This window comes from Balaenoptera ricei, chromosome 12 (assembly GCF_028023285.1).
Source record: "Balaenoptera ricei isolate mBalRic1 chromosome 12, mBalRic1.hap2, whole genome shotgun sequence".
Classification (NCBI taxonomy): domain Eukaryota; kingdom Metazoa; phylum Chordata; class Mammalia; order Artiodactyla; family Balaenopteridae; genus Balaenoptera; species Balaenoptera ricei.
The window spans coordinates 53,008,759-53,022,168 of NC_082650.1; the positions used below are offsets into that span (position 1 = coordinate 53,008,759).

General features: G+C 49.8%; 1 protein-coding gene across 1 annotated transcript in view; it reads left to right on the forward strand.

Annotated features, from left to right (window-relative positions):
* The window catches only part of BEND3 (BEN domain containing 3), a 32,733-nt gene extending 23,692 nt beyond the window's left edge, over positions 1-9,041 (forward strand). The window contains exon 4 of the mRNA XM_059942008.1: positions 6,463-9,041. Within this exon, the coding sequence (XP_059797991.1) occupies positions 6,463-8,709 (2,247 nt within the window). The 3' untranslated portion in view covers positions 8,710-9,041. The remainder of the gene's footprint in view (positions 1-6,462) is intronic.
* Positions 9,042-13,410: the final 4,369 nt, after the last annotated feature.

Consider the following 13,410-nt stretch of genomic DNA (forward strand, 5'->3'; position numbering starts at 1 on the left):
TGCACTGCGCAGCACGCAGGATCTTAGTTCCCCGACCAGGGATTGAACCCGTGCCCTCTGCAGTAGAAGCATGGAGCCCTAACCACTGGACTGCCAAGGAATTCTCCCCTCCCTCTTTTATGCTGGTCTTGACCCATCAAATCAATGTCATCATTTAGTAATGGGTCACGTGACAACCCACAGTTCTAAACACACTGTGTCAGGAGTAAAGATTTTCAACCATCTCCATCCCTTTCTTTCTCCAAGTTTCTGATGTGTGTGTATGCGGTTTCTTTCTTTCCTTTCTTCCTTACTTTTTATTTATGTTCATTTGTTTTAAGTTTTCTTTTTTTTAATATTTATTTATTTTATTTATTTATTTTTGGCTGCGTCAGGTCTTAGTTGCAGCACTCGGGATCTTCGTTGTGGTGCGCGGGCTCTCTAGTAGTGGCGCGAGGGCTCAGTTGCCCTGCAGCATGCGGGATCTTAACTCCCCAACCAGGGATCGAACCCGCATCCCCTGCATTGGAAGGTGGATTCGGTTTTTTTTTTAATAATTTTTTTTTGAATTTTTGAATTTTATTTTATTTATTTTTTATACAGCAGGTTCTTAATAGTTATCCATTTTATACATATTAGTGTATACATGTCAATCCCAATCTTGCAATTCATCCCACCACCAGCACCACCCCCGCCACTTTCCCCCCTTGGTGTCCATATGTTTGTTCTCTACATCTGTGTCTCTATTTCTGCCCTGCAAACCAGTTCATCTGTACCATTTTTCTAGGTTCCACATATATGCATTAATATACGAAATTTGTTTTTCTCTTTCTGACTTACTTCACTCTGTATGACAGTCTCTAGATCCATCCACGTTTCTACAAATGACCCAGTTTCATTCCTTTTTATGGCTGAGTAATATTCCATTGCATATCTGTGCCACATCTTTATCTATTCATCTGTCGATGGGCATTTAGGTTGCTTCCATGACCTGGCTATTGTAAATAGTGCTGCAATGAACACTGGGGTGCATGTGTCTTTTTGAATTACGGTTTTCTCTGGGTATATGCCCAGTAGTGGGATTGCTGAGTCATATGGTAATTCTATTTTTAGTTTTTTAAGGAACCTCCATACTGTTCTCCTTAGTGGCTGTATCAATTTACATTCCCACCAACAGTGCAAGAGGGTTCCCTTTTCTCCACACCCTCTCCAGCATTTGTTGTTTGTAGATTTTCTGATGATGCCCATTCTAACTGGTGTGAGGTGATACCTCATTGTAGTTTTTATTTGCATTTCTCTAATAATTAGTGATGCTGAGCAGCTTTCATGTGCTTCTTGGGGAAGGCAGATTCTTAACCACTGGACCACCAGGGAAGTCCCTCTTCCTTCCTTTTTAAAATTATCCTCTGCTTTCTGCCAGATAGCAGAACTACAGAACTGAAAAGAGCTTGAAACCCCACCTTGAGCTCAGCTGTCCTTCCTGTACTCCTCCCAGCCCCAGTCTTTAGAGCAAACAGACCTCTAAGAATGCCTTCCGTGAGTGACTTACCCTGCTGCACTGTAGGAAAGTTCTTCTCTTATTTACTGGTTGAGAGTAACCATTACAACTAGTTCAATAAAAGGCCCATAGTATTGTCACTGCTGCAGCTTGGGAAGAGTGTTGTTTAATAATAATCATACTAAAACAGTAAATATTTATTAAGCACTTACTGATTCAGACACAGGCTCAGTGCTTCATATACATTATCTCATTAGGTCATCATAGCTACCCTGGTACCCAGAGACAGGTACCATGATATATCCCTGAATTACACACAGGAAGCTGAAGCATGAAAGGTCATGCAGAGGACCTATCCACTCCTTTATACCTCCCTACACTCATGTTATTCATTAAGCTAGTGGCCTCTCTGAACAGGTTCTTTTTCTTAAGCATATATTTGAGGGTGGTAGACACTTTACCCTGCTTGACAAACATTCAGTGAGCTCTTCTGTGTCCCAGGCACTTTGCAGGACACTAGGGATGGACTCAGGAAGGACCTGGTCCCATCATGTAACCATTGTGCAGTGTGATGAGGATGGGGATAGCTCAGGGAGGAGACCCCACGAGGGAGAGGGGCAGGTGGCAGGCTCGCCCCAGCCCAGCAGGCCCCTGGTCCTCTGCTCTTGGGAAGTTTTTTGGCGGGGTTGGGGGGTGGGGTAGGAGGGCCAGGGGCCTCTGACTCATCATCAGTTTATAAATTTATTTATTTTATTTATTTATTTTTGGCTGCATTGGGTCTTCGTTGCTGCTCGCGGGCTTTCTCTAGTTGCCGCGAGCCGGGGCTACTCTTGATTGCGGTGCACGGGCTTCTCATTGCAGTGGCTTCTCGTTGCGGAGCACGGGCTCTAGGCGCGCGGGCTTCAGTAGTTGTGGCACGTGGGCTCTAGAGCACAGGCTCTGTAATTGTGGCGCACAGGCTTAGTTGCTCCGCGGCATGTGGGATCTTCCCGGACCAGGGCTCGAACCCGTTTTCCCCTGCGTTGGCAGGCAGGTTCTTTAACCACTGCGCCACCGGGGAAGCCCCCATCATCAGTTTAGACAAACAAACCCTGAGGAAAGTATTGCCTACCTCAGTGGGATAATTGAAACACTTGAAAGAATTCCTTTATTTTCAGGGTCCTGAGAGAGTAAAGTAGCTGTTCTTCTGCGTGGTTGTTGTCAACAGAGATGCAAGAGAAAAATTAGCCTTTGTCTCATATGAGTCTGATGATTCCATTATTTAAAAGAGAGGGTCCAGGAAGTAATTCATCCATTTAAATGAACGATAACATGTGGGAGGTTCAGAAGGATCAGAGTTTCACATGCTTATGTGGCCTCACTGTCTCTTTCCACCTCAGGCCTTCGTATTGCTCACCTGCCGTATTGCTCACCTGCCGTTGTAACGGCTGCCCCCCTGAGAGTGTCTCTTCCCTACATTTTTTTAGCCTGCAAGAGAAAAGCACCTCATGTACTGTGCTGTGCTGGCATTAGTTATCTGAATGCTTACAAATGACACTGAATCTGCCTGGATGAGATAAACTGAGGGCAGACCACCTGGCCCTGGCCACCCAGAGAGGTCCAACGGCTTGTTAGAAATGCAGAGCCTTGAATCAGAATCTGTGTTCTAACTAGACCCCAGGCTGTTCATATGGATATTAGACTTCCAGAAGCGCTGGGCTGGGCCAGGTTATGCCAACCATATTCTTCCCCAGGTGGGGAAGCATCCTAAGGATGCACTGTGTCCTTGTCGATTTTCTAGTTGCCTGAGGCATGCGCATGTCTGTGGAAGCACATGCTTTGTGCTTCAACCCTGCCTGCTCCCCTGACACCCACAGGTGCTCACCAATTAGTTCTTCTGCTTAATTAGACCCTCAAAAATATATTCCAGTATGTTTTGGGGTCTAATTCAACATTTGTCAAAAACAAATTTATGACTGAAATATATAAACGACACATATTTAAAGCATACCATTTGATAAGTTTTGACGTGTATACCAATGAAACTATGCCACAATCAAGATGAGAAACATATCCATCACCTACTACCATGAACGTTTCCTTGTGCCCTTTTGCATCCTCCCCCCATCCCCAGGTAACCACTAATCTGCTTTCTGTCACTAAAGATGAGTTGGCATTTTCTAGAATTTTATATGAATGGAATCCTACAGGCCTCTTTTGTTTGACTGGCTTCTTTCACTCAGCTTAATTATTTTGAGATTCATCATGAGTGTCATGTTTATCAGCTCTATTGCTGAGTAGCATTCTGCTGTATAACACAGTATATCTATATACTTGTTAAAAACTTGGGTTGTGTCCAGTTTGGGGCTATTTACAAACAGGGCTGCCATGAACATCTGCATGTAAGTCTTTGTATGATCATGTGCTTTCATTTTGCTTGGTAAATAAATACCTAGGAATGGAATACCTGGATCATATGGTCCCATATATATTTAACTTCTTAAAAAAATAGCAACTGTTTCCTAAAGTGGCTATACCATTTTATATCCACCCCAGCAGCATGTGAGAGTTCCAGTTCCTTCACATCATCCCCGTCATTCAGTACTGTCTGTCTTTTTGATTACACCCATCCTAGTGGGGGTGATGTGGTATCTCAGTGTGGTTTTAATGTGCAGGTTACTAAGCATCTTTTTTTTTTAATTTATTTTTTGGCCGCACTGTGGAACATGTGGGATCTTAGTTCCCCAAACAGGGATCGAACCCATGCCCCCTGCAGTAGAAGTGTGGAGTCTTAATCACTGGACCACCATGGAAGTCCCACCAAGCATCTTTTTATGTGCTTTTTTGCCATTAATTGGGTTGTATGTCATTATTGAGTTTGAGTGTTCTTTATGTAATCTGGATTCAAGTCCTTTATCAGATAAATGATTTGCCTGTGTTTTCTTCCAGTCTGGGCTTGTTTTTCATCTTTTAAAGAAGTTTTAAATTTTGATGAAGTCCAGTTTATCAGTTTGTTCTCTTATGGATCATGCTTGTGGTATTGTATCTGAGAAATATTTGCCTAAAACAAGGTCATAAAGGATTGCTCTTATGCTTTCTTCTAGAAGTGTTAGAATTTTAAGTTCGTTTTTATTTTTACATCCATGATCCATTTTTAGTTAATTTTTTATATATGTAGGATGAAACTTTTTTGCTTTTTTTTTTTTTTTTTTTTGCATATGTGTATCCAATTTTTCTAGCATCATTTGTTGAAAAGATTCTCCTTTTTCTACTGAATTGCCTTTGAACCTGTGTTGAAAATCACTTGTCCATATATGTATAAATAAGCCTCTTAAACCGTCCAGGGCCTGGCAGTAGGGAAAACCACTAAAGAAAGCTGAGGACTCTGGGATCCCAAATGGTCTGGGCAGTTGCCTTCTGGTATGAAGCTTTGGAGTCTTTAAGGGTATCTTCAGGACTTCCCTGGTGATACAGTGGTTAAGAATCCGCCTGCCAATGCAGGGGACACGGGTTCGATCCCTGGTCTCGGAAGATCCCACATGCTGTGGAGCAACTAAGCCCATGTGCCACAACTACTGAGCCCGCATGCCACAACTACTGAAGCCCACGTGCCTAGAGCCTGTGCTCCGCAACAAGAGAAGCCACCACAATGAGAAGCCCGAGCACTGCAACAAAGAGTAGCCCCCACTCACCATAACTAGAGAAAAGCCCGCGCAGAGCAACGAAGACCCAATGCAGTCAAAAATAAATAAATAAATAAATGTATTTATTTTTTAAAAAATGTCTATCTTGAACTTTCCGTGGGAGTCCATCAGGAGTGGACCTGCAGAGTGTGCCAACCTTGGGAGAGTTGAGATAATCCCTGAAATCATTTTTGGTAGGGCTTAATTCTCTCACTGTCCTCTATTGAGCAAGGCTGGAGAGTACATAGAAAGTACCTTTCTAGATGCATAGGAAAGGTGTTAATTCAGTACATGGCAGTGGGTTCTTTAGGACATGGGGCTTAATACTCTTTTGCAATTCTGGTTGAGAAGGGCTGCTGGACCAAGAAGGGCTAGGAGACCGAGACTTGGAAACCTGGGAGGCCTCATCACTTCACAGAATCCACAGTCGCCCGGGCTTGGGCGAGTTCTGGGCCTTTTCCAGTCTGAGATTAGATGTGACTCCAGGCAGTGGTAGAGTTGACAACAGACTGCCACTCTCTAGACCAGGGGTCCCCAACCCCTGGGCTGTGGACCCCTACCAGTCTGCGGCCTGTTAGGAACCGGGCTGCACAGCAGGAGGAGAGCAGCGGGTAAGCGAGCGAAGCTTCATCTGCCGCTCCCCATCGCTCCCCATCGCTCCCCATCACTCCCCATCGCTCCCCATCACTCACATTACCGCCTGGACCATCCCCCAGCCCACCGCTGTCTGTAGAAAAATTGCCTTCCATGAAACCGGTCCCTGGTGCCAAAAAGGTTGGGGACCGCTGGACCCCAGTTCTTACGTGCTCAACACCATGCATCTTGGGACCTGTCCAGAGTGGAGACACCTACTCTCCTAGAGGCTGCAGGCTGGACAACACGCTGCTGCTTTCTGGAGCTGCCGTTGGCAGGAATCCTCCCTGTCTGAGAGCAGTCAGGGCAATGAGGTGACCTGCCCAAGGCTAAACTGCCACAGGAGCGCTTTCTGTGCCCGGGGTCTCTCCCATCCCTCGAGGACTCTTGCCCGGCCTTGCCAGGATCTGTGTTGTCTCCTGCCAGGCCTTGTAGACAGGAAGTTCAGGGCTTGTGTCCTACAGGAATTAGAAGCTTTCGAGGTCCAGCCTGAGCCTCTCAGGAAGTTGGGAGAGAGAGCAAGTTTGGCGCTGGGATGCAGGTTTGTGTTAGTGGTGTGCTGTGTACCGGCAGAGTGATTCCCGGGCAAGGGAAACATTTTCTCACAGGCTCCTGCGATCGACCTTGGCCCCTCTTTGTGTCTAGGGTAGTAAACCAGAACCCTCAGCTAACGCACTTCTTGTCTTCCAGGCGCTCCTAGCAGGCATGCGGAACCGGGAGAACAGCTCGCCCTGCCAGGGCAACGGGGAGCAGGCAGGCAGGGGCAAGAGCTCGGGCTCCGTGTGGCCGGGCGAGGAGGAGCCCAGCAACGACGTGACCACGCCCTCCTACAAGAAGCCTCTGTACGGCATCTCGCACAAGATCATGGAGAAGAAGAACCCTCCCACCGGAGACGCGCTTAACACATTCGAGCTCTTCGAGAAGGCGAACCCCAGGAACAGCCCCTCACCGCTGCGGCTCCTGAACGAGCCACAGAAGCGGGACGGCGGCGGCGCCGCGGCAGCCACCGACGGTGACCCCAACATCTACTTTCTCATCCAGAAGATGTTCTACATGCTCAACACGCTCTCCTCCAACATGTCGCAGCTGCACAGCAAGGTGGACCTGCTCTCCCTGGAGGTGAGCCGCATCAAGAAGCAGGTGAGCCCCACCGAGATGGTAGCCAAGTTCCAGCCGCCCCCCGAGTACCAGCTCACGGCAGCCGAGCTCAAGCAGATCGTGGACCAGAGCCTGTCGGGCGGCGACCTGGCCTGCCGCCTGCTGGTGCAGCTCTTCCCTGAGCTCTTCAGCGACGTGGACTTCTCCCGGGGCTGCAGCGCCTGCGGCTTTGCGGCCAAGCGGAAGCTGGAGTCGCTGCACCTGCAGCTCATCCGCAACTACGTGGAGGTCTACTACCCATCGGTGAAGGACACGGCCGTGTGGCAGGCTGAGTGCCTGCCCCAGCTGAACGACTTCTTCAGCCGCTTCTGGGCCCAACGGGAAATGGAGGACAGCCAGCCCGGCGGCCAGGTCGCCGGCTTCTTCGAGGCCGAGCAGGTGGACGCCGGCCACTTCCTGGACAGCAAAGACCAGGAGGAGGCCCTGTCCCTGGACCGGAGCAGTACCATCGCCTCGGACCACGTGGTGGACACGCAGGACCTAACTGAGTTCCTGGACGAAGCCTCGTCGCCCGGGGAGTTCGCCGTCTTCCTTCTGCACCGGCTCTTCCCCGAGCTCTTCGACCACCGGAAGCTGGGCGAGCAGTATAGCTGCTACGGGGACGGAGGCAAGCAGGAGCTGGACCCACAGAGGCTGCAGATCATCCGCAACTACACGGAGATCTACTTCCCCGACATGCAGGAGGAGGAGGCCTGGCTGCAGCAGTGCGCCCAGCGCATCAACGACGAGCTGGAGGGCCTGGGGCTGGACGCGGGCAGCGAGGGTGAGCCCCCGCGGGACGACTGCTACGACTCTTCCAGCCTTCCCGATGACATCTCCGTGGTCAAGGTGGAAGACAGCTTCGAGGGCGAGCGGCCCGGCCGGCGGTCCAAGAAGATCTGGCTGGTGCCCATCGACTTCGACAAGCTGGAGATCCCGCAGCCCGACTTCGAGGTGCCTGGCGCCGACTGCCTGCTCAGCAAGGAGCAGCTGCGCAGCATCTACGAAAGCAGCCTGTCCATTGGCAACTTTGCCTCACGCCTGCTCGTGCACCTGTTCCCCGAGCTCTTCACCCATGAGAACCTGCGCAAGCAGTACAACTGCAGCGGCTCCCTGGGCAAGAAGCAGCTGGACCCGTCCCGCATCAAGCTCATCCGCCACTACGTGCAGCTGCTCTACCCGCGGGCCAAGAATGACCGCGTCTGGACACTGGAGTTCGTGGGCAAACTGGACGAGCGCTGCCGGCGCCGGGACACAGAGCAGAGGCGCTCCTACCAGCAGCAGCGCAAGGTCCATGTGCCGGGCCCGGAGTGCAGGGACCTGGCCAGCTATGCAATCAACCCCGAGCGGTTCCGGGAGGAATTTGAGGGGCCCCCGCTGCCCCCCGAAAGGAGCAGCAAGGACTTCTGCAAGATCCCCCTGGATGAGCTGGTGGTGCCCTCGCCCGACTTCCCGGTGCCTTCGCCGTACCTGCTGTCAGATAAGGAGGTGCGCGAGATCGTGCAGCAGAGCCTCTCTGTGGGCAACTTCGCCGCCCGGCTGCTCGTCAGGCTCTTCCCCGAACTCTTCACCGCCGAGAACCTCCGGCTGCAGTACAACCACTCCGGGGCGTGCAACAAGAAGCAGCTGGACCCCACGCGGCTGAGGCTCATCCGCCACTACGTGGAGGCCGTGTACCCGGTGGAGAAGATGGAGGAGGTGTGGCACTACGAATGTATCCCCAGCATCGACGAACGGTGCCGCCGCCCCAACAGGAAGAAATGCGACATCCTGAAGAAAGCCAAGAAGGTGGAGAAGTGATGGGCACCGCGGGCACTGAGCGTTCTGCCGGAGCCCGCGACGTGTCCACAGCCGCGCACCTTACGTCGGCGGGGAGTGGCCTGCTGCATTTGCACACGTGACCGCCCCGCCGGCCACGGCCGCGAGAAAAGCCTCGCATTTGGCCTCTTGTACTTACGACTTTTGTCCTGTGTTCCTGGCGGTGCAGCCAGAGTCTGGGGAGGGCCAAGCTGTGATAGAAGAGAGGCCTCAGGAGTCAGGGCTCCCTTTCCTTGGCAGTGTCCTCCCAGTCCCCTCACAATTTGAAATGCAAATCGAGCAGCCCTCCTGGTCCTCTTCCCACGTTTTACATCTTCCACTTTTATCAATTTTTTTTAAGTTAAAAAGAAACCCTTTTTAAGAAAATCATTGGGCTCTGTGGAGGCCATTTTACTTAGAAAAAAAATCTTTTAAATATTTGAGATGAAGTACTGTAAGATGACTTTAAGTTGCTGGGAATTTTTTTTTTTTTAAGACGGTTTCAGATAAATGAAATTTTTAGAAGTGCCATGTTCATGCATGATGGCTAATAGCTTCAGGTGGCATAGAGACGGATTTTACTGACCTTGTCTTTTACATCGGATTTTGGAAGAGTCAGGATGCCTCTTGGATGGCGGTGGAGGGGATGGAATAGTGCGATGTCTTTCTGACCATGGTCAGTCACCTTCTCCCTCCCACTGTGGTGCCGAGGAAGGGGCTTAGGGGGCGGCCTGGCCTGGCCTGGCCCACGTTGCTGCGCCGGTAGAATGTTGTGCTCACTCTGTAGACGAGAACACTGGATGATGATGATGATGATGATGATATGATGAATGTAGAGAGACGTGGAAACACGTTCACAATGTCTTCATTTGAGCTGTGTCCTCCCACTGCCCCCTTGCCTCTCTAGGCAAGGATGCTGTTGGAGGGGCAGACACATTACCTTGGAAAAGTGTGTGTGGATATTTGGCTTCTTGTTTGATCTAAGGATGGGCCCCTTTGGGCTCACCAAGAACTGTTTACTTTCCATGTGTCTATTTGTACAAAACAAAACCCGGGTTCTGGGAGCTATGGTGACTTCACCACCCCTCAGTGTCAGCTCCGCCAGTCAGTACACATCCTTGTTCCTCAGGGCGGGCCCAAGCCTTGGGCTCTCTTGGGGATACCTGGTATTGGAAGGACACAGGCCATCTCAAATGGGGCTCCCATATCCCTTCCCAGGGTCCACTCAGAGCTTTCCCTTTGGGCCCTCAGAAGGTCCTGCTGTCCTACATCTGGCCGGTCCCTTGGCCTCGGGATGAGACACCTCTTTTCTCTCCCCTGGTTGGGAAGGTCACATTGCTCCAGGCCAGCGGCATGCTCTCCAGGATTCCAACCTGGAGGAAACTCCCCAACAGGTAAAGTCCTTAATATAAAAACAATACTTTTACCTACCTGACTGTGGGGGCCAGTGCCTAAGAGGGAAAGGAAACAGTCTAACCCAAACAAACACAGTACATCATACCAGAAAGCTAGAAAATGAATTGAATCACACAGGGTAGTCCTAAAGCCCTTGTGGAATGTTACTGATTTAATAATCTAATGGCTTAATATTTTGCTACCTTAAAATGCAGAAAAAATAGAAACAATCTATGACTTTTCTTCATACAGATAAGGACTTCAGTTTCAGTGGCTGTATGACAGAATTTTGCCTGCACCCAGCGGGCAGTTTTTTTTTTTTAATATGACAAGATTCTGAGCAGTGTAAAGTTGCTGATCTAACTTTAGTAAATTTGCTTTTAAATGTCATTTACAGATTATTTCTATTGAAACCGCGGACCTAAATTATTGCAATTTAGAAATGCACAGGGACTTAATAAATGACTGTCTCTCCACGCACCCACATGTGCACACACACATTTCTTAGTAAAAAACTGAAGTGAGAGGAAGGGGACCGACATGAATAACAAGCTCAACCTCTTTGTGCCTGGAAAGGAGGAGGACTGAAGCAGCCAGAGACTCATTTCCCCTCTCCTGGGCCTTCCTCTATGCCTTAGTCTCTCCAGCACATAAATGCATGCCTGCGCGCGCGCGTGCACACACCCAAAGATGGCAGTGGCACTCTCTCACCCACCAGCCCTGTGGGCGGGAGGGTGCCATGGAATTTGTTCTGGTCTCTAGGATGTATCCAAGAGGATTCCAAGCCATGTGAAAATTGCCCTGCTTTCTAGAGGGTGGAATGTGACCCTGCAACTTCAGAAGCACAATCATTTAATAATTAAAAAAAAAAAAAAATCATCCTATCTACCCACGATAGAGACATCAACAGGTTCTAGGAATGAACTATGTCTCTTTAGAACCTAAAGCATGTTCAATTTTTGGAAACCGTGTTTTGGTGGTTTCCTTAATACCTTTCCTTGTAGGGCTTCTTCCCCCCAAATCTTAGCGTCCCTTCCAGTGAAGAGAGGTGGACACACTCTGTGAGCTGTTTCTTGTCTCTCTGGACTGACTCATCAGGAACCGCCTGTGGGTCCCGTGTCTGTCTGTGTGGTGTCCTCAGAGCTCCAGGCATACAGGTGGGCTCCAGGGCCAGTTTTTTTTACACGAAGCAATAGAAGTACAAAATACTAAATTTTTTTCAAAATTTAATGTTTTCCATAAAATCTGTTGGCAAAACCCCGTCTCCCTCCCCATCTAAATTCTTTGATTTTTACTTGTTTGCTTTTTTTGGAATGTTTTCCCCTTCATGTCCAGAGGACTAAAGAAGTAGCACAGATACATTTCTGATGTTGAGTAAAATAGCAAGTCACAATAGGTGGTAGTGTCCCTTGTTTTTCTCTGTTAGTAAGTTTTAAAAGAATGTACGAAGATAGTCATGAATGTACTAAGTGTTCTAATCCTGCTTCAGTTCACTTTGGCTGTGTCTACATGACAACACACGTTTGACAGGGAATAAAGTCGTGTCCAGTGTCATGGGTGTTAGTGTGCCCCTTCCCCCTTCAGTGTTGGCTCCAAACCTTCCTTTCTTTTTAAGTTTGGGGGGAGGGGCACCACCTCAGCAGCAATCATCAACCAACCAATGGGATCTACTTAGTGGTGAATGGGTTAGCTGTTTAAATGCTAGGAGTCAACTGGCCTACCCTAGCACAGCATGGCCACTCGGGTTCCTGCAGAGATGGCCTCAGTTTCCACCTTTGCCCCCAAATGTTTACTTCTTGCCTGACTGAGGAGGAGGGTCTCGAGACCCCGGATTGGAGGCCATTGAGCTCTTACCCTGCCTCGCTGTGTAGATGGGTGACATGGAGTGGGCACGGGGTGGGGGCCGAGGGGCCCCGACTGTCACGTGGAGATACTTGCCTCTTGTAGATCCAGCCTTAATGTTCTTCTGACATCCTAGTGACAGCAGACCCTGCACAAAGTGGATATCAGAATTAATACTGTGAGGAGACAAAATAATGAGTATAGTTTTACCAAAGATAATATCGCATAATGTCTGCATTTTACCATTGATTTGAGTGCATCCTTAGAAAACTGAATGTAACAAAAACCCAGGACATTTTTGGAAACTGTATGCTCTCTAGCAACTTTGTGTGAATTTTTATACAAGCACTGTTTTATGAGTTATATAAAATGTTATAAAAATAGAAAATATATGGTCTCGTAACATCTTATTTTCTTAAGGCAGAGGTCTCTCGGAACGTCTGGGTCTGTTTGTCTTTGTGTGCGGCCTTCCTCCTCCCCCCTCGTCCCCGGGGAGGGCGCGGGCACTCGGGGCACCTCGGCCTCGCGGACTTAACGCGCTCTGGGTATCGGGGTGCAGTTTGTCACAGCCGAGTGACTGAGACATCTCCACACAAACGGCTTCCTGGCCATGCAGTAGGGGCGCGGCTGACTGCCCCCCTTTCCTGGTCGGGTGCCAGACCCGCCCTGCTGCTAAACTAGCAGAGCTTCAGTTCACTCTTCTTTTTTTCCACTTTGGATTAAATGAGATTTCGTTCCTCAAAGCTGACGTATTATTAACTGGTAACAAAAGGATGCATGTTTTTTTCTCGCCTCTTTGGCGAATTATAAATCATTAAATAATACTTCACAGTAAAAATAAGGTCTCAAGCTATCAGAGCAACACTGTTTCGGACCCGGGGTTCGCGCGGGCTGAAGTGAGTCGTGGCCTGCGATTGGAGCCCGCCGCCTCCAGGGCGGGAGCGCTCAGCCCTGAGTCCTGACACCTGTGCTGTAAGCCTCGCGCAGGTCAGGGCTGGTCGGGGCTGGAGCCTCAGACATTTACTCCGTGAGCAGGTTTAAGCAAGACTTGAAGGAAGACTAAATTCTTTAGGTCCATTCTGGCTGAGGGTTATCTTTGTTTTCGACCAAAAGAAAAGAAAAAAGTCCCTTTCCTCAGCTGCCGCGAAGGTGCTCGCTGCTTCCGAGGAAGCGGAGGCCGCGGGGCGTGGGGGGAGGCCCGCCCTTCAGCCGCGACTGGCGCCGCCCCCGGCGCCCCGCCGCCCAGCGCTCGCCCGCGCCGCGGCCTCCGTCTCCGAGCCCGCCTGCATCTACTCGGCCCCCGGTCTTAACGACGAGTGACGCGACGGCCACGAAGGGTAAGATCAATGCCCTCATTAAAGCAGCCCGCGTAAATGTTGAGCCTTTCTGGCCAGGCTTGTTTGCCGCGACTCTGGCCAGTGTCAACCTCAGGAGCCTCATCTGCAAGGCGGGGGGCAGGCGGCCCTG